This window comes from Opisthorchis viverrini, assembly GCF_000715545.1.
Source record: "Opisthorchis viverrini unplaced genomic scaffold opera_v5_33, whole genome shotgun sequence".
Taxonomy (NCBI): domain Eukaryota; kingdom Metazoa; phylum Platyhelminthes; class Trematoda; order Opisthorchiida; family Opisthorchiidae; genus Opisthorchis; species Opisthorchis viverrini.
This window is the reverse complement of record NW_008751689.1, coordinates 1,507,477-1,529,207: the sequence shown is the minus strand read 5'-3', so window position 1 is coordinate 1,529,207 and position 21,731 is coordinate 1,507,477. Positions and strand designations below refer to the sequence as shown.

Genomic DNA, 21,731 nt, shown 5'->3' with positions numbered 1-21,731 from the left:
GAATTACTGGAACGTGTGATATGACCGATTTTTGTTGAGCTTTGCGTGTAGAAGATGGGCTAGTGAAGTTTGATATCCTTTCCGAGGGCGACCGTCTAAATGGTGATAGCAGCGGCAGGCAAATCCACGGCGTCTTCCCCGAGAAGCGATTTACCCCAGAGAAACGCCGTGGACTCCATAGTCTGTAGAACAGACTTCAGGACTTGGTTGCCAATTTTGGACGAATTACGCTTGAGACCCAAGCCAACACACTGAGAGTATGTAAACTACCAGAAACCTTACTAAAATAGCTAAAGTACTTGTGACCAAAGCCCAGTATACCGTTTCTACTGCTCGATAAATGTTTATCCTATCGTCACACTGGGAACGGCGATTTCTGCCCTGAGTTCCTCCTTCCCAGTATCACTTTTTATGGTCTTACCTTTAGATTTTAGTAAGTATTTTATGGGTGATTATCTCTGTGGCCCAGTTACTGGTTTTGATGGGTGATATCCTCTACACTGATTGAGGTGGCGTCATCATTGGCAGCACATCAGTGGTAAATACTGGTGCCTAGCAGACGGGTAACAGTTAGGAACAACATCATACCAAAGAACAACAGACAGGGCAATCATGAACCAAAAAGGCCTGCTATTCCCCGAAGAAAAGCGATCAAGAACAACGGATCCTTACGAGAATAAATGCTTCCAAACATCCTCTCAGTGGTATACCATTAGCAGAATGAACTCAACATCCTTAGGGACCTTAACGAACACTAACACAACGACGGATAAGATCGCGCTTAGAAGTCCGGTCAATACTTGATAGCACACTGTTTACTGGAATTGGCTATGGGTTTCTAGCTTGGACACCATCCGTTGAGGCTCGAAGATCTCAAACATTCCGTTTGATTATAGCCGCTCCAATTACGTCTCATGGACTGTTCTCGACGAAACTTGCCAATGACCGTTTGTAATATGAAACAATGCTTCGTTTGTTGGGACGTTGATGGGGCATGTTTAAGGTGTGGCTCCGGCACATACCTATGCACCGTTCATGGTAGACACGCTGAGGACGGCACATTCCCGCTATTCTTGTTAAAGCAAGGTGATCTTTTAATGCAAGGTGGGTTTGAGTGCACCTCTTCCCTTTCAATCGTACAACCGAATTCCACCTAGGACCTGCCTTTGGAAGCACAGAAAATATGACCTCAAAACTATGCCAATTCAAGATGAATGCTAGTCTTCTAATGGGGACCATTTTCAGGATGACTATCGAATGGTTGCTGTTTTTTGTCAGCAGCCAGTATCGGTTTTGTACTGTACTAGGGTGAAGTTGGTTAGAATGAAGATTTTGATGCGACGCTTTGAAAAACGAGGTCTCTGAAAGCAGAAAGCATGAATGACGTCGACAGACATCAGTTAGACCATTGGCTATGTCAGGCGATTCGCTTTCACCTGTAGCACCCTTCCGGTGCCTAGCTGCCATGCCACCCGAAGGAAACACGAGGGCTGGGATACTGCCAGGTTGCCCAAGACTAGACAGGGGAAGTCGACAGGCGGAGGTCGGATTTGAACCACGGACCTTCTGTTCAGTAAATTCGCGCTCTAACCACTTGGGCCATCTCGCGATTCGCTTTGAAACATTGGCCGAAACTTGTGTTCAGACTGAGTTATTCAGTGTGAAGTGCACTATTTTTCTCAAGGGACAAAAAATTACCCCTAAAATCCGTTAATTTTTGCGCAAATTTTTTGACGGTTCAATCCTATACGTGACCCCAGGAGAGTACCACTTTTTTCAGGTGAGGCAGAAAGTCCTTTCCCTTTGGTGGCAGGTCTTGAAGGAGGTTACTGCATTTGATTGCTCGTTAGTGTGATCTGCTCTTCATTAAGAACGTATAGTAACTTGTCCTTTCTTGTAACCGATCCCGGTTCTTTCTCACTTCATTGATAGACGTTTGTTAATTTTTGCGTTTGATTGTATCAATGCGGCACCACATTGTGGTCCTTTTGCTCTGTTGTTACTTCAATATCAGGACACATTTAAAGGCCGCCTGATTTTACGGTTTGACGATACTAATCCAGCCAAAGAGAAGGCAACCTACGAAGAATCCATTTTATCAGACTTGCCACGTTTGGGCGTGCACTGGGACGTTCGAACGCATACATCTGATCACTTTGAATTGCTGATACAACTTTGTGAGAAAATGATTCGAGAGGGCAATGCATATGTGGATAACACAGATGGGGAGAAAATGAAGGTGGAGAGGGAGAACCGGATTCCCTCGGTTTGTCGTGAAAACTGTAAGTTATTCCGGGTTCAGCTCCAATTGCGTAAACACAATAAATCAGCACACGCCTGCCGCTGCATTTTTTTCGAAAAGGCTGACAATTGAACCGCTGCTCTAATGAAGGCGCATTTGGTTGGTCCCATAAGCGATCGCTTTCCAAATGTGCTTGTTGAATGTTTTTGGCAATCCCGTCGAACGTCAATCTTTTACATCTCTTGACAACGTTTGCAGTCTGTCAACTCACGCTTGCACTTCGTTCCTCTGGACTGAACATCGTCCATTAGTTTTTCTGAGTTGGTTGTGCAAGCAGTAAACCTCTATATAGCATGACTTACCAAGCAAGGTATTCTATTAGATTCGCCCAAGTTGATTCTCGACATGTAATTTTCAATTTTTCTTGAAGTGCTTCATGATTTCTAGTTTCCAGCTCGGACGCGCACCCAAAAGCAGAATTTTTCGGGTGGGTACCTGATTACGAAATGAAAACGAAAATTTGCATACTTCATCTCTGCTGATGATCTAGTCTCAGTTCACGACCAACTCAGCACCTTCCAATTTTTGTGGCAGTTTTTTCCGTTATAGGCTGCACAATGGTCCTCTGCTTGCTGACAGAGCAGAACAAGGCACTCAATGAATCCAGTCCAGTTGATCGAAGCTGAATGACTGACCCGTATTTGTTTTTTCACCTGTCACCCCTGCACGCTCGTTATTGTCCTGGTTACAATGGGAGTATGAGGCGACCAAAGTCTTTGCTTCCAGGAACACAATGTGATACATACTGCGTTTTTGGTAGACCTGGGAATTGTTTCATTTAATGGAAGCAATGGGTTAATCCCAGTCTGGTTGTATGTTCTTTGTCGTATATGTCGATGTTGTAAAGTGTTTGTGGTACAGTATATTGTTTCTATGAATTTTGTTCATTTAGCTGTGGAGAAAAACTTACAGTGGTGGGAGGAAATGAAAAAAGGCACCGAGTTTGGTGTCCAGTGTTGCGTTCGAGCCAAGATCGACATGAATTCGAACAATGGAGCCCTTCGGGATCCGACCATTTATCGTTGCAAACGAGAGTCTCATGTGCGGACAGGAAGTAAATACAAGTGAGTCAGTTTGTTTTCCGTGGACCAACTGGCGTCCGAGTAGGCGAGAGGGTTCAGGAATTTGTGGACATATTTCCAGTGGTGTTTTTGTACTCAAGGCATCCACTGGTTATTTTTTTTCAGGTACAAACTGTACATCGAAATGCAGTGGTCCCAGTTGTTACAGCTTCGTTCACTGAGGATAAGAATGGGGTACAGAGCCCCACGTGTTGCAGGTGATGGCCCAATCACTTCACTGACATCGAACAGTTCTGTTTGTCCGGTATGGTAGGGATTGGATGCAGTTCAGGCGATCGATTTGTTGCAAGACTGCCATTGGCAGCCTGACACAGACCTGTTTTTCAGGGGCACTAATCATTGATTCTTCATGCCCCTTTTTCCCCATCCGGGAAGACGGCATTTATCAGCGCGAGTGAGTTGACTGGTAACGTACTCCGTGCTTCGTCACCAGGTCATAAACTGACCGCTTCTGGATCGCCTCCATCGGACACATGACTGGGCAAAGAGGGCTCTGCGAGGCATACGAAGCATATGGCTTAACAAGCGTAGCCTGTGGAGGGAGGATGAACTTTCCAAAAATCTATCCGGCGTACTTCGGCATTACTGATCTGGTGTTTCATACACGCTAAATGCTCCAGGGGTACCAAGGTCAAACACGGAGAGCATTCATCTTCGAAGATTAACGCGCAGCACTAGCCTTGTTAAATAAACTGACCACTATCGCTTGCGCCTAGTAATTTCGAAGTGCGATGTCACGCTTTTTAACGTGTATTTTTGGATATACCCCTTACAATTCAAGAAGCACCAGAGGTTGCGGATAACTTCACATACCTCGGCAGTTATATTAGCTCTGACGGAAGTGTGTCTGATGAAGTCAGTGCAAGAACCTCAAAGGCTCGTTTGCTAATTTGCGTCACTTGTGGCGTCAAAAAGGCCTATCACTGGGTCGCGTGTACCAGGCTACAGAAAAGGCTGTATTGTTGTATGGGTACGAAACATGACCTCTGCGGGCAGATGGTATGAGGCATCTTCAGATTTTTTTTACCACTGATCCCTCAGAAGTACTGCTGGTTTCGGATGGCATCAACGAATTCGCGACGAGATAATTACAAAACGGGTATTTGGTTGTGCAGCAGGTACTTCAGTCGCGGAAAGCATACACCACCTATCTGGTCTGAGGCTGAGGGTCGTGGTTCGAACCTGACCCCTGCCTCTCGACTTCCCCTGTTTATGCTTGGGCAACCTGATATTATCCCAGCCCTCGTGTTTCCTTCGGGTTGCATGGCAGTTAAGCACCAAAAGGGTGATGTAGCCGAACGGTTTTTATGGTTGTACGGCAGTGAAGCATCAGTGTCAACACTGGTGTTGTCTGTGATGATGATACCTTCGAAGGTCTCCATCTCCCGTCAACAAAGTAGGGCAGATCGAACGGCGGCATTGTACGTTCTACCCTTGACAGTCAAGCTGGTGCCACTTTGACGCCACAAATGTCAGAGGTTAAAAACGTTGTCACGACCTTCCTAACTCGGCAGCTGATTTAGTTTTCTCCCAGACAGCCGGGATTTATGCAGTCGCTGAGATAAACTTATCTGTAACATCGATCGGTTTATTTGTAGGCATGAGGTTTGGGTTTCATCCCCACCAATCTTGCGGAAACGCTTTGCAATCTACAAGTGTGAGGCACCTGTCGAACTGTGGAGCAGCATTACTTAGGTTATTTAAGATAATTTGCGTTTCTTAAGGCTCTAATCCAAGTATGGCAATGTCGTCGGTGTTCTCAGTGTTTGTGAGCGAACACCTCGGATATATTTTTATCCACAAGGTGTTAGAGATAGATGAACCAAATTTAAACAGCATATTGATTACGAAGTCAAAGAGAAACGGCGACATAGGACATCCTTGCCTGACGCCACTGGTTGGGGTAAACTCAGGAGAGAATTTTCCGCAGACACGTATGTGCTCACGGGAGGAGACATATAAAGCCTTCATAGGATACAAGGATCTTGAAGGGACACTTTTCATTTCCAGACACTGTCACAATTTCTGTAGATCGGCACATGTGACCATTGTTGGTCGTCGGAAGGAGTGGCGTGGACTAGTTACTCACGCAGCACGGCAAGTATATTCCCCACAAGCTGGGGTAGAAGATAAAACACGGCACATTTATACAGTCTCTATTAGTGATTCAAGCTGTCACTCAAGAACGAATTCGCCAATCTCCAATTCTGTCTGTCAAATGGAGATCGCGTAGAAGTAGATTCCAATCTCCTGATTTGATAACTTATCGGGATGTTTCCAGAACCTGACGTTGTCATCTCCTCACCAGAGGGACCTGTAGCCGGCATATTTTTTCAACAGCCTCCAAAGTAAACTGTTACTAGGTTGGCTCTTCATGCCACCAACCGGTATGGTCTTATTTATCCCAGCTATCGAAGAATGCCCAAATAACTTGAGGGTTGATCTTTCCAGATATTCAGCTCCCAAGCAGCTAAATACACCCGTGCTCCGGTGGCGTTTTTTTGTGGTACTGTCTTCTGATTGTATCCCACTTTGCTCCCCTTCTACTTTTTCTCAGTGTTTATCCGATCTACGACTTTGCTTGTCCCGTGGTCGATAGCATCGAAGGTGTGACGCATGCCCTTCGAACGTCAGAGTATAACGACCGAAATGAACAGTACGCTTGGATTTGTCAAGCTCTCGGTAAGTGTAGGAGTAAAACAGTCCTACCCCTGTCTGTTCCTCTCCTTGTGTCAAGTTAGCTTATGCAATGAAAAATTGTTATTTTCCCAGCCAGTTTTGCGTTTGAGCTCAGACACAAAAATACCATGAGAGTATTGTTCCATGTGACTCACTGCGAATGGCTAATAGCGGGGAGCGCGAATAGTATTGGTGTAGATCCTATTATTCGCAACGGAAGGGATCTTGGTCAAAAAGATGAAACAAATGGATTTTCCCAATGACAACATCAAGACCGTATCTGTAGCAAAGGGCCGGAAACGTATGGTTTTGGAGGTCATGCAGTCGCCATTGATTACAGCTTGACGACACCATAGGTATACTCGGTATTTTTTTAGCCACTGGTTTTCACCAGCTACATTCTTTGCGGAGGAATCATACAAGTTCATCGATTGCTTACCAAACTTTTCCGAAACAAATGGCACACAAGTTCATGCTATAAATGAGGCGAGCAATGCAATGCAAGCCAGGAATAATTACTATGAAGAGACGGGTTTGATTTGAATTTACTTCGCAGGAGTATTAGACTTCCGATCAGGAAGGATCGCGAAACGGGATACTTGCAGTGCGTATACTCTTTATGGGTACAGATAGACTGATCAACAAACTGTCAAGCTTGCTTATCGTTTTATCCTCATATACACTACACGAAGAGATCGACTAATATCATTAATCTTTAACGCGCGCTCCACATGGGTGGGGACACTGTCCTACAATCAAGCTTGTTTGTTGACCAAGGAAAATGTTCGCTTGTTTCTCCTAACCATGTCAGTGAATGGGAATTTAACTAGCTGTTTGATTTGTTTTTCTGTCTTCGTGTAGAGAGATACGTAAACTTTGTTATTCTTGGGGCTTTATGGTGGTGTCGAAAGACTTTCTAAGTTACCTGGAGTTTGGCTGTTACTCACCAAGAACAGTACCGATTTCACTAGAGCTTTCTTATAAGATCTAAGCAAAATACTCACCCCCTCTGTTGAACCTCCAAAAGATTTCTGAAAGTTGTTTATTCTATTGTGGCCGAAAGTCATGGTCAATTGCAAAAAATAGTTGTCAGTTTGTTACTTCACTCTCTTATATTTCAGTAGTCACCTCGGCTTTCGCAAAGCTGACTGAGCGGTAACAATCATTCATTTTTTTCGTCGGTTTCATTGCATAGTCGCGAAGCAAATAGCTGACACGCATTAGAAAGCAGTTATCCTAAACACCTACGCCTATCCGCCTTGTTCCACAAACTGCCCCCTTCGATTTTCAAATGACCTTCATAGGTGAACCATTTTTGTGTAACATAGATGGCTTTAATCAAGACCTCGCACTTCAACAGCTCTGCGAATCAAAGGCTTTATGTTACCGGTAAAAGACTTTCAGGATCAACAGGCGCGAAACTTGCTCGTGCTTGCGTTGCGATGAACTGGAATTCCTTCACTTTGTTATTGTGAGTGAAGAAATGCGGGATTTCAACAGCAAAAGGTTGAATTCAATTGCACTCCAACTCACGATCAAAACATTCTTCGCTAATAAATGATTGCTGTTCCAATCTAAATCCATGTTCATACATTGTCTTCTTTTAGCCACGACCACGTGCTGTCGGTGACTTTTCGCACGTGCAGGTGATACCGGTAGAGATAGCCTGTGACTTGTGACACGATAATGTCATTGTATTGGTATCTAACGCCCCTGTTAGTGTTCCATCTTGTGGTCGAGTACGAAATACCGTTTTCATTCAGTTTGCACCTCTCGCCGTTGCCACTGACCCTGTCGATTGTTTCACTTCTTCAGGACTCCGTTGCCCCCATGTGATTGATTACAGTCGACTTGCTCTACAAAACACGGTTTTATCCAAGCGCAAGCTTACCTGGTTTGTGGAAGAAGGGATTGTAGATGGCTGGGACGATCCTCGAATGCCTACTGTCTCCGGAATCCTTCGACGTGGTATGACTGCTGAGGGGCTACGTCAGTTTATTCTTGCCCAAGGCGGCAGTCGATCATCTGCTCAAATGGAATGGGATAAAATTTGGGCTTTCAACAAAAAGGTCATTGATCCTGTTGCTCCCCGCTACACTGGCCTATTGCTTGATCCCGCCGCCATCGATCCCAGCAATCACGCACCACATGGTTTGGTTCCTGTTCGAGTTCAGGGGCAAACTTCCCTCGTAGAGAAGCAAGTAAGTCGCTTTTTCATTCGTCTGGATTTTAACTGGTGTTCAGTAAGAACGTCTTTCAGTTAATGCAGACTGGTAACACGAAAGTCCGACCGTTAGGTCCGTCAATCAATTTCATCCCTGACTTCTGGACTAGTCTCATTTGGGCCTGAACATTGTCTCAGTATCTCATTCCTCAGACCTCTCCAAGGTTGCGTGATTGCTCTGCACTGGAAACGTACCACAATTTAACCAAGTGACTGTTTGGACTATTCGTTTTCTAGGTTGCACCAAGTCACTTTTTTATTCATTTTACTACCCATAACGTCACTGCCCTTATGTGCGATTGTTCCATTAGGTTCTAGTTCATCCAAAAAATGAGAACCTAGGCTATCGTTCAATTTTACTGGGGCCCGTAATTTATGTGGAGCACGCTGATGCAGTTTCTTTCAAGGAAGGTGAGAACGTCACGTTCATCAATTGGGGCAATTGTCGGGTGGTCAAGATCAATCGGGAGGATAGCCTTGTAACAGGAGTCGATGTTCAGCTGAACCTAGAAGATACGGTAAGTAGTGGTTTGTTCTTTTCAGGCTATTCTGCATCAACTACGTCGGTTTTTATGTCAGTGTTTGGCTTTTGTTCATCGTGCTGTGAATCAGATCCCATGTGTCCCAGCGTGTGCTTTCTCAAGCAGTTGGTTTTAAGAGAGGTTCACATCCTGGAACAGTTTCATTGTTTAATCCGCCTTTCTTTAGTAATAGTTAAATGTCAGAGAACGTAACTGATGGAGTAACTCAGTTAAATTAGTTCTCTGCAAGGAAAATCACCATGGGAAACCGGGCCATTTCGCTTCTCCTAAAGGCGTTGGTGTGCTGGAGCGTGACTAACGCAGGATGCTACTAGGAACTCTCCAGTGGGGAATCCTTTCTTTAGAGGAGTTTCTTTTCGTTGTACTGATGTCTCACTACACGAACCTTCAAGCTTCTGTTCATTGTTCGCTGAATACGCTCATTTGAATATCAATCTGGTTTTCACTAGAGACTCAACTGAATCCCAGCTTAATCTCTCTTTTGTGCTAATTTTCTATCTATTGTTTTTTAGGACTACAAGAAGACCCTCAAGGTCACCTGGTTGGCTGATCCTGGAAAACAAAATCCTTCACTTACCCCAGTCACTTGTCTAATTTATGATCACCTGTTGACTAAGGCGATCATTACCAAAGACGACGATTTCAAGTTGTTCATCAATCGGGAATCCAAGGTGAGTTATTTTCTGATACTAACCTTCAGCTGTTCGTTGCTAGGTCAAATCAGTTTGAAAAACACAATGTTAGGGTTATCGTTCTTTTGTTCACGTGTTATGCTCAAGGATCGGATAAGTTCACAGGGTGGATGTAGTGACGCGGTACGATCGTGACGATACTCACTCACTGATTTAGACTTGTTAGGAATCAATGGGAACCGTGGTAAGGACAACACCAATAGAATTATTCTGTGAGTTACGCCGAATCTGTTCTGTCGGCGGCCTAACGCCTTAGTGCCATCAGGGTATTATCTCGGATTCGGTGTGTACCGCTACACAGTGTTCTTAATCCTGCACCACTGAGCCACACTATCTGGTATCTTTAGGGCTTGTTCCTACTAACACCAAAGGTTATAGTTACTGTAACAGGACTGTTTTCTTACGATTGTTCGGCAACCCAACATGGGTAGCTGACATATGATCGATCGTGAGCGAGCGGTGCACTGGGTATTGTGGATTGTAGGCCATCTGGTTTTTGTTGTCGCAGAATTCATACTTCTGAGACTTGAGTTGACAATAGGGAACTGTTCTTTCCCACACAACGCAACTGTTTTTCCTGATGTTTACTTTTGGGAAGGTTCGTTGTCAAATGCTTCGTGCCTTTAGCTATGTATACAAGCCTCAGTTTTTTTCCTCCTAGACCGAACAATGTCTCTTGGGGGATCCCGCTTTGAAGGATTTGAAGAAGGGTGACATTATCCAACTTCAGCGACGTGGCTACTATATTTGTGACGCTCCATACGAATCAAAATGGTAAGTTTCGAGACAAGCGGATTACGAGATTTTCTGCATCTAGATTGACCTCAGTTTTTGTTGTTAGTTGATAGTCATAAAACAACATTTTCTTCTAAGAACTTCATCGTGCACCTCGCTTCGGTTACGTGGCAGATACACTTGGACCACTGAGGCTTGTCGGAGTAGCATTTCCGGATTAGTAAATGCAAATCACAGTAGTACTGTCAACAACGGCATCTTCGGAGCTGTTCTTATGTGTATACTATTCCCTTTAGGTTTTTTATGTACTTTTATGCGCTAAAGCCTCAGGTATTGAATGCTGTTACACTTTTCGTCCCTTATTTATAAAAAAACTAAGAATAGCAAGTTAGGCCGAGCAGTTTCAAACGACAGTGTTAATTCACGTTTTGATAAAAATTTCGTAAAATACAGTCGGTCCAAACATCCCGGTGCATAGGGCTGTGATTCTGCGATTGGCGCCTCCCTACTTTTCTGGGAGGATTTTTGTACGCTTATGAAGGATATCGAACTAAATTGGAGACTACACAGCTTGTCAGTCAGGTGAACTAATCCTTAGCATTTTCACAATGAACGGACGTTTCACAGTTTCCAGACTCTTCCGTTTCATCTGAGCCAGTAAAAACAGTGTTTTTCATAGAATCTGGTTTGAACCGGATCACAGAATATCATAGTCGCGAAAATGCAATAGTCAAAACACAGTGTAAGTGAGTTGTCTCTTGGAGATGGCAATACATACCGTGTATTTATCAATAAAGTGTGCCGATACAAAGGAGTCATGTTGCTCATTTGAACTTGTGACCGGCAAAGATCAGCTAATCAACAGTGCCAGCCAACTTTGCAACTAATATTGGCGTTTCCTTCTTTGAGGACGCTACTACTGAAGCAAGTCGAGCGGTGATATACAGGACGATGCTCATAGCTCAGGGTGCACAGTTATTGATCGGCTTGTTCACACTGATGATGTCACCTCGATTGGTTGTGGAGTGCTTGTAACGAATTTACCACACTCAGCAAACAACTTGGCCACCATATCGGGGCTCACTTTCATCGCAAATAGACGAAATTTGCACTTTTCAGTCTTCATATCCGCCTGGAGCCGACTTATCCTGTTTCAGGAGGCAGTCGCCCGAAAGCAGTAAAATAATTGGTAATGTCCGTTATACAACAAAGTTTCCCTGCTGTGATGCGGCCGCCTTCGATGGAGTTGGGAATTAAGTATTGGTATAGAGGGGTAGCTGTAGCCAACTGTTTGCCCGCTGTGTTCGTTTAGTATACCTAGGCGGTTCATCAAATTGCACCGGTACCCAGAAGAAGAACTTCTCGGTGGTATTTCCTATGATGCTTTGATAATATACCCTCCATAACCGACTACTTTGTACTCGAGTAAAAGACAGGCATACACGGCCTGGGTTCCCTCAACTGGCGGTCGATAGACTGAGAAGTTTACACTAGATAGGTGTTTACGGCAACTGTACGATGACAACACTTATTAAAATGCCCATATAGGTACGAATAGCTAAATACAGAGCTACATGCGAATGGGGCACTCATGATCAGTTGGTATTTCCCCGGTGTAGTTTACAGTGCTGTCCGCCTGTGTAGCGGGTTCTTTGGTGTTAACAATAAACATGAATTATTTCCGATTACACTGTGGTCAAAATAAGGTTAGAAGCTTTTAGCTCATGAAGTACATCAAACTGTCTTCCGTCATGCATTTTACATAATTAATTGTGAGCACAAACTGTTCAAGGCAGTTCGTTGGATCTTCTGCTCTGCGTCAGCTACTACATATCGAGAACGGAATCAATAAAATTGGTTTTCTTGCATACATCGTCGTCCTCAATGGTTCAGTTATTCATTTAGATTAACAGTCAAACGCGGAGATTTCCTGTTTGAAACTCACGTTTGATTGTTACGTGCTGACCACATTTGACTAAACAGGAAATCGGGAGCATCTGTCCTTAACATTTTGAACTCACGGAACAATTTCTATTGTACTTTTACAAACCGGAGGAACCATCCACTATTTTTCTTTCTGTTGTTTTGTAATCCTTCATATTTTATTCCCTTCTACGTTATATGTAGCCTGGCAACTGGTTGTGAATCCCCGTGCGTACTGATCCAGATTCCCGAGGGCACGGCCAAAGCGGACAGTAGCTCTGTTGCTGCTTCTTCAACCAGCAAGGGATCTGGCGGATCCTCCAAAGCCAAGGTAGGCATTCTGCGGTGCATTTGTGGACCTTTGATGTCTCTTAGCAAAAATATCGTCCTTCATGCGTATGTTTCATCACTGGGGGTACACTGGTCTGGATTTTCACTGTTACGAAAACGAATATCATCGATCGTTACCAGCTTTTAGATTTTTATATCACTTGTATACCTCATGCGTGTGGTCTGTGATGTGCATTTGTGAACTACTGGGTTGATTTCGACGTCAATGGCAATTTTGCCACATGATTGCTCGTCTCCTTCCGAGAGCTCTGATTGTCTCTCTCGCGTTATGAACAGGAAGTTTCGTTTGTTATTTGGGACAATGCTTTTGACCGATGCCCCCATGGTGTTGGAAAATAGCTCAATTCGCCATCCAAACAGACACGAGCAGAATCAGTTAATAAGTCGTCTAACCGGCTGTCTTGGTCACCGGTCTGGTAAGATAGAAGGAATAGTGGATCAGCTAATATTTGTGATGTATCTTTCCAGTGTAGATCGAAAGATCAACAACCCTAACTCGAAATGGCCTGATATTTGTTTTTGGAATGAGTGACGTATATAAGTACGCTCGCAATCAACAGTTGGTATCTTCATGCGAGTATCCAACCCACCTTCGTGTGCGTCAATGTGGCTGTAAACTGTTGTGCTTTTTGGCGAGCTCTGTGGTTTAAGACGAAGACCAAACGTCTGGAAAAGATGTGAGGGGAACACTTGTTTGTTAGATGTGAGAGCCAGTATTGGGATTAACGGAGAACACTGGAGAAGCCTGTTTTCAGGAGGGGAGGGAATTTATCTTCATAACCGAGTCGTTGACAGTCCTAGGTCATGAACGGTTTCTCTATCTTGTTTTTGCACTGCTCTGAATGGAGTTTCTCTATATTTGTTCTTAGTTTGTCTCTTGTTACGAGTTAAACGTTTATCCACCCAGATATCCTCGGTCTCATTTTTGACGGGTTCTTCAGTGTCCGCTTAGCTGATATCGTACCCAGGATTATACTTTACTGAGTGAAGGGGCTATGGGGTAATAAACCCGCCTCTCTCTGAATGTCTTAGCTCTTCTCCTGGACCCATCTCCTATTGGCCTACACGTATGCTCATTTCGTCTGACTGTTTGAGGGCCTCAAGTGACCGGATTGGTTTGTTTGTAATGTGTAGTCCGAAAGAATTCGCCATGGTGTATGTCACTTGACCAACTGGGTAGTGAGGGACTCACTCCAGCACTAAAAAGTAGGATTCTGTAGTCCGTCTAACTACTCAAGTCCTCTCGGTTTTCGATTTTCCGTCGACTTTGGCTTTACTGTTCCAACTCATTCCTTATTTCTATGCCCGATTGATCGACTGGAACCGATATGTTCATTTCTTCAGGTGCAGACTCCAGCGACAACTGAAATGACAGCAGAGGAAGCAGCGAAGGCTGCGGAACGACAACGGAAAAAGGAAGAAAAGAAGGAGGCGCGCAAGGAAGGTCGAGCCAAAGCAAAAGAGAACAAGCAACAGCAGCAACAACAACAACAGTCACAACCAAAAGAAAGAATGACTGAGCAGCCTACGTCTGCAGTGGAGCCATGTCTTGTTCCAGCTGCAACAAAGATCAAGGATGAGAAGTCCAATGCACCAGAAAGTAAATCACAGACCAAAAAGCAAACGAAGTGAGTAAAATCCAGTTAATAGAGTATAAGAGTAACAACACTTTGATCGTGGTTATACAGAAATGTTCACACCAATTGTCTTCTTTGGTTGATACCTAATGCATAAAGCTCAAATTTATTCTTGTTTCTGCACTGCACCGTTTTCTGGAGTTGAAAATGCTGTCTTACTGTCAATCTTGCAGATGGATATACATTGATTTGCGGACAGTGTTTTCAGGCTAAACATCTGTGAAGCTTCTGTTTTTGCTACATCTTTATTCCGAAACTAATTTATGCCGTTGATTAGGTACTGTTTATCACGACTCACTGGTTCAATATCTAATTAAGTGTGGAGGTTGTCATAAACTGGCTGTTGACAGTCGGCGGGTGGTTGTAATGAGAACAAACCTCCATTGTGGCCAATTATCGGTCGATGGGTGCGTGCTTCTGTCATCAGCATTCTAAAGCCTCCAGTAACTGACCCACTCGTTTAGTCGCTCTGTGCCCATCTGTTTAATCTCCGTAAGGACAAAAAGCTTTGTACAGTAGACTTTCGTAAGGGAAACAACTCACAAGGTTGCTGAAAACTCTTCGACAGCCCACGACCGGTTTCGCCCTTCTTGGGGCTTATCAGGTAGGCACAATCCCCGAGTTTCCGTCAACCTTATGATCTACTTTGTACAGTAGAGCTTCCGGGATGTGGTCACAGCTTCGTTTAATCGGTAGTCGTACAGCTGTAGCACCCCTTAGATGTATAGCTATCATGCCAACCGAAGGAAGCGCGAGAATTGAGCTACTGTCAGGTTACCCAAGCCTAGACACAAGTAATCCAGATGCCGAAGTTGCGCTCGAACCGCTTGCATCCTGGTCGGTAAGTTCGCGCTTCAACCACTGAGTGATGTACGTCTGCTACGGCGGCAAATGATGAATCCCTGGTTGTCATCACTGTTCATGGTTTCAGTCACCGATTTTCGCTCCCTTAACTTTTCTTGAAACATCAATCGCAGGTGCGCTTTTTTCAGGGGGTATCACAAGCATACAGACTGTATCTGTGGGTACTCGTCGGAGTTTTGTTTTTCTACGTGTGTTTCCAGTCTGCGTATTAAGGCCTACGAACAGTCTACCGGCCTTCCTTCTGTATGCTTGGTAGCTCGGAGGTTAGTTGAGGACGGAATGTCATAAAAATGTGATGTCTTTTTATTGTTGCTTCAGACAAAATAATGCCTCTGGTGAACACTCAGCTAGTGCTTGTTGCTTACGAGTCTTCACGTAGCATCGCCTACCAAAGGAAGATTATGGCTCCCGGAGTCGAGGATCGGGCTGGGTAGACACAGCTTGCTGTTTCCAAATCTACATTGTATCGCACTGAGACAATAGTTAAACCTGTATTAGCCGTTGAATTACACTGGAGGATTTGGCTGTGATGCCCACAGTCTCAAAAGCCTAAGACAGGTTGTTATATCTCCAGGTGACTTATTGGAAACATGCATGGTGATTTGTTCGATATATCACTGTTGGAATCTGCTGCCTTGCAATCAGGCTTTGAAGCCAACGACGTCCTAGAAGTATCCAAGGCCTTTCACAACCATGAACTTTACATCTACGCCTGACCACTCGTCACAACCATTACTTAATACCTTTATCTCGGTCGCCTTATTGGTTGCATACAGTAGGCAGGTAAACGAAGACGCGCCGCTGCTTGTGTTTCCCTCTTTCGTGTATTTTCTCTCTTCTCTATCCCACTCTATTAGCAGTGCGCTTTCTACAGGTCCTGGGCTTAGGACTAAAGGTTCCTTTCGCCTTGCATCAATCTCAGCGAGAACCTCTGCCCGCCCATACGCAGCAACGGTATCCAATTTTCAAACCCCGAAACCCGGCTCACTGCACTGCTTTTAATGTTCACACTATATATTCAACAGGAAAACATATCACTCTTGTTTGCACGCTCGATTCCCCCTGAATTGAAAGAGGAATACAGAACGGATAGGGAAAAAAAGCGTTATTTGATAAAATAATCACCGTCGTGCCACCTTTTGGCGTGCTTATTGCACGCAGGCTTCAGTAGAAGCGTTGGAGTTGTGGCGAAGAGAGTGCATGATGATTCTTGAAGATTTGAATCACGTCCACTTACTCAATTCACCTGTGGCGTCAAAAGGCTTATCACTGGGTCTCCAGGAGTGTAACAGCTAGCAATACGGATTTAGTTACTACGTGGTTGCAGAACATGACCTGTGTGAATGGACGATCTGAAGTGTCTTCAGGCTCCATACCTTTGATAATGCAAACTTTGCTGCCAATGGATGACGAATTCGTTGCCTGCAGCGGTTGAGGAGAACACTCAGAACTACCTACGGTGGCTTGGTAATGTACGGTGAATGCTGAGTTTGGCGTTGTCTTGTAAACATATAGAACTGCGAAATGGACCACATGCGACGTGCCAAAAGGGGTATTGTGGAGAGCTCTGACACGCTTGGTGCGATGCGGATAGTCTTGTATTTCCATTGGAACACTGGGATACATGGCAGATAGGTGATCAGCGGAGTTCGTTCTTTCGGTTTCTGTCCAGATGGTCTGATTCAGTGTTCGGAGGTGTGGGTATCTCAGGCTAGCGTGGTCTACTTTCTGTTCACTCTTTTTGTACGTTAATAAGATAAATTTGGTTTGCATGGCAACGAGTCATCAGTGTTAACTTCACTGTTGCTGCCTTTGATGATGGTTGGTCCGACTACCTCGTTTTCTACATTCTATCATTTGATCTCACTTTTATCCATAGGTTGGCTTTGGAAGCGCGAAAAGAAACAGACTTCGCCGATTGGTATTCACAACTGATCACGAAGGCTGAACTTTTGGAATACTATGACATTAGTGGGTGCTACATTATTCGCCCCTGGGCTTACTCCATATGGCAAACGCTTCAGCGGTTCATTGATGCCCGTTTACAGTCAATCGGAATTGAGAACGCTTACTTTCCCATCTTTGTTTCCAAGAGTGCTCTGGAGCGCGAAAAGACCCACGTGGCAGATTTCGCCCCCGAAGTAGGTGGACAGTCTTTTTGTTGCTGGCGCCTTTTGAGGTGTTCGTACACATCTTACTATTCATTTGTCTATCCACTTACTTAGGTTGCCTGGGTGACTAGGTCAGGCGATTCGGAGCTGGCTGAGCCCGTTGCAGTGCGTCCGACAAGTGAGACGATCATGTATCCGGCTTTCGCTAAGTGGATTCAGTCGCACCGTGATCTCCCATTACGCTTGAATCAATGGAACAACGTGATTCGCTGGGAATTCAAACATCCACAGCCTTTCCTTCGGTATGTCACTTTCAGCACAGTATAAATGAGCTATTACACCGTAGTTAGCCCGTTTGTCACCCAACACTGAAAGCTTAAGAGTGAAGCAAACGCCCACTGGGGAAGTTCTTTCGAAGACGTACATAATTGTTCTTTTCTGCTTGATGTGACCGGTTCTCCGCACATCATTGCTGAATTGCCATAACAATTTATGACCGACACAATAATTGCGCATTGTTCCAGTATATGGCTCCATAATAGCAAATATGTCAATTTTAGTGACTTTTAAAACGGTTTTTCTTCATTTTTTGATCAAAATCCCTGATATAAATGTGCGATTGTAAATCTTTAATGCACCAAATAGTGTCTGTTTCCTCTGTTTTGTTAGCGCTCATTGGCTTTTAACGATCCAGTCCAGTTGCTTCATTCCTTGCGATAAGTTCACGGTATTTTTCTCATGGGGCTTATGTAACTGGTGTACAACTTAAATGACCTTCAGAACTCGAGAATTCTTATGGCAGGAAGGACACACTGCCTTCGCCGAAAAAGCCGATGCAGAGGCCGAGGTCCTCACTATTCTGGATCTGTATGCGGAGGTGTATCAAGATCTGCTGGCAGTTCCGGTCGTCAGAGGTAAGAACTACCTGTTTAATCCGCGCCTATTTATGGTTTGACTCGAGATCTTAAAATACACTGTTGCTTCTGCAAGATCGCTTGTTTGCATTGTGCGTATCCGCGCTGCTGTACTCCAAGGATGAACCGGTGTCGTCAAATGTACACGATTTTCGGTAGGTGACTGCGCGGATCCACCTTAAATAAAGTTGAACAACTCGGAAATTTCATGTGTTTAGCCCTCATTTCATCTTTATCAGTGGACATGGAGTTGCTCTTGAGCAGCAGCGCGTCAAATCTGTACTTACGTGTTGCTGAATTCCTGAAAGGAAACCATATGTTCTGAGGAAAAGTGACCGCACGTTAGAATACCGTTTTACTAAGCGATGGTCGGGATAATATTCCACTTACGACTGGTGTCGGGCATCTTTACGGAACTTATCAAACAAAAGTCTGGGACATGATAGTAGCCGTAATTTGGCTGGACAGTCCAGCAATTTATTATCGGCCCACTACTAGTGTCGGTAGGTTTCCAACCACCTGTGAGGAGAATCCCGCGGCTCTCAGTTTTACTGTTGCTGTGTCATGGACTGCCCCCAAAAATTTTCCGCCAGTAAGGTTCCGAAATAGAAAACTACGCTTTCTTTGACAGCCAGTGGTCGCGAAAACGTGGTGCCTATCCCATGCATTAACCTGAGGAGCCCTATTCGCTGCTCTAGCGATTGTAATTCGTCACGGAGTACTGGCTTGTGTACTACTTAATTGCGGTTTTGGAAAGGATAACGTGAGATATATTTACAAACCATAGGGCCTTTTTATTTGTCCAGTCATATCCTAGATTCTAGTGTTTCCACGGAATCATAGGCCCTGCTGAAGTCAACTAAAAAATCAAAATTATTCAGCTGTAGCACCCTTCCGGTGTCTAGCTGTCATGCCACCGGAAGGAAGCACAAGGTCTGGGATACTGCCAGGTTGCCCAAACCTAGACAGGAGAATTCGTAGACCAGAGATCGGGTTTGAACCACGATGCCAACTGGTTGTTGGTCGGAGATCTGTTGCGCTGCTGACCCTTTTACCGTAATGCAACGGCCACTATCTTTCCTGAATGGTCGGAATCCTGCTTGATGCCCCCAAACTTGAAGGATATGAACAACGGATCCCTTGGTGGGCCGATGATCTTAGTGCTAGGTCTTGTTTATTAAATTTGCACTGTCATCTTAAAGCCACATTGTGGAATGAGGAATGGAAGCAGGTAGTTCTAGCATACTGAATGAGTAGATATTCAATGAACAAAGGAGAACATGGAGCATGACCATCGTTTAACGTGAACACCTTGCAGAATATTGTTCTCGATTTTTTTCTGAATGGATGAATAACCAGTGCTGATTGATTTCATCAAATTCATTTTATCTAGTCACAGCGTTTAATTGTGCATCCAGACCCTCCGTCGTCGATGTCTCTGAATCATAGTTGGTGTACGATGACATCAAGGAATCCGAGATGAGCTAATCAGGGAATGAATATTACTTTAAGCAGTTTTCTTTGGGTAGTACTACACACAGCGGTGGCTCGGTCGTGTGCACTACTTGTCGAATTATTGTCTAGTGAGATGCTAAATTCAACGTAACGCATACTTAGCCAAGTAGAACTTGGCTGATGGGTGTAAAGGCCATGACCGTGGTGCCGTGTGTGATGTCCACCTTCCACGTTAGGATCCACATAACTGTCACTGGCTTGGCTAGCCAGACTGATGAAATGACCACCAGCCAGTGTCAACTGAGTATCTATTATCGTCTTCTGCCAAGTTTATTCGATTCAACGTTTGGTCGTTGTCTCATTTCGTTAGTCTCATCACAGAGTTCTATTTAAATAAACCCAGATGCGACACCGCATTGTGGTTGCTGTCAGCAACGATGATGGTACTCCCTGAAACGTATCACTGTACTTGCTGCTGAGCACATTTTACTTCGATATCTAATATCACTTCGTGGTTTTCAGGACGGAAGACGGAGAAAGAAAAATTTGCGGGAGCCGATTACACAACCACCGTTGAGGCTTACATTAGCGGAACCGGTCGTGCGATTCAGGGCGCAACTTCTCATCATTTGGGTCAGAATTTCAGTCGAATGTTCGATGTGACCTACGATCACCCGACCACGGGGATGCCCGCTCACGTGTACCAGAATTCATGGGGCTTTACAACTCGCAGCCTTGGTGTACTATTTATGATGCACGGAGACAATAAAGGCTTGGTCTTGCCTCCACGTGTCGCACCAGTTCAAGTATGCTCAAAGATTCATTCAATTTCCTTTTCCGATGTTTGTGTCTGATATTCTTTGGGGGGGGGGGTATTGTTTCCACCTTAATTGCCACTAGGGGACAAAAACGACTCTGTTTGCGGCCGCGATTGCAATGCAAAAATTGGAGAGGATCGTGTTGCCGGATATCAACCCGAAGTTGTGGATACGTTATGTAGACGACACCTTTGTCATTATCAAGAAGAGAGAACTACAACGATCAATCCAATTGATAAACTGTCTCCGATGACGTCAAGTTCACGATGGAAGAGGAAAACACCAACAAGCTGGCGGTTTTAGATGTCCTCGTCACAAGGTTGCCGAATGTACAAATGCAAACAGAACTCTACAGAAAGGCTACGCACACGGATCAAATTCTGAACTACCACAGCAACCACCCAAACTGCCACAAACAGAGATGCAATTTGAAACACTGCAACAGTAGAATCTAATGCGAAAGAAGAGAAACGCCTGTACAGAATCTTTCAAAGGAACGGTTACCCAAGGAATTTCGTCTGGAAATCTTTGAGAAAATGCAACCCAACCAACTCGACAACCGGAAACACAAGCAAAACAATCACATTACCATGTATCAAAAACATTTCGGAGATAACCGCCAAGATACTACGACAACATGCCATAAAAGTGGCTCACAGACCGACTGACACGCTGCGAAGAGTACTATCAAAACCAAAAGGGACACTTAATGCGACGGAAAAGACAAATGTAATCTAAAAGATTCAATGTAACGATTGTGAAAAACACTACGTAGGACAAGCAGTGAGGAAACTGTCAACCAGAATCAACGAACACAAGCTCGCCACCAGAAGATACGACCAACTCTCTCTCATCTCTGTACACGAAGATGGAGAAGGACACAATTTCCATTGGAATAATGTCAGAATATCGGGCCAGGCAAGAACAAAGAAAGAACGCGAGTTCATGGAGGCATGGCACTCCACTGATGGAGCAATAAACAAGCGCATTGAGATTGATCTTGCCTACCAACCTCCTAGGACAAAGGAAATCCAGAACCACAAAACCTGAGGTTGAACAAGGACTCGAAGGAGAAATCAATAGAACAGCAAGCTACTGGAAATAGGAGTGAGATCGGACCGACCAGAGTCCAGGTTACAGCGCGAAGACTGCTCTTTGTAGACTATACAAACGCAGGCACGAGGAGAGGAACCAACAGCGCAATGAAGATGTCTCCTCGAATGGTGACGAAACCTTTGCAAATCAATTGTCAAGCTCTGCGTTCAGATCAACAGCCACCTGACGAATCACCAGCTAATACACCCGAGCTACCAACGTTCCAACACATTACCTATATATATATATATATATATATATATATATATATATATATATATATATATATATCTCTGTGCGTGTGCGC

The 21,731-nt window shown here is 44.4% G+C and overlaps 1 protein-coding gene across 1 annotated transcript in view; it reads left to right on the top strand.

Moving 5' to 3' along the window:
- Positions 1 to 21,731, top strand: part of T265_02630 (hypothetical protein) — a gene marked incomplete at both ends in the record, with an annotated part of 33,262 nt that overhangs the window by 8,054 nt on the left and 3,477 nt on the right. Inside the window, 13 exons of the mRNA XM_009166928.1 lie at positions 2,015 to 2,282; positions 3,195 to 3,366; positions 5,942 to 6,066; positions 7,879 to 8,264; positions 8,599 to 8,805; positions 9,342 to 9,500; positions 10,183 to 10,295; positions 12,384 to 12,510; positions 13,875 to 14,158; positions 16,911 to 17,172; positions 17,257 to 17,444; positions 17,923 to 18,056; positions 20,034 to 20,317. Coding sequence (XP_009165192.1) covers positions 2,015 to 2,282; positions 3,195 to 3,366; positions 5,942 to 6,066; positions 7,879 to 8,264; positions 8,599 to 8,805; positions 9,342 to 9,500; positions 10,183 to 10,295; positions 12,384 to 12,510; positions 13,875 to 14,158; positions 16,911 to 17,172; positions 17,257 to 17,444; positions 17,923 to 18,056; positions 20,034 to 20,317 — 2,709 coding nt within the window. The remainder of the gene's footprint in view (positions 1 to 2,014; positions 2,283 to 3,194; positions 3,367 to 5,941; positions 6,067 to 7,878; positions 8,265 to 8,598; positions 8,806 to 9,341; positions 9,501 to 10,182; positions 10,296 to 12,383; positions 12,511 to 13,874; positions 14,159 to 16,910; positions 17,173 to 17,256; positions 17,445 to 17,922; positions 18,057 to 20,033; positions 20,318 to 21,731) is intronic.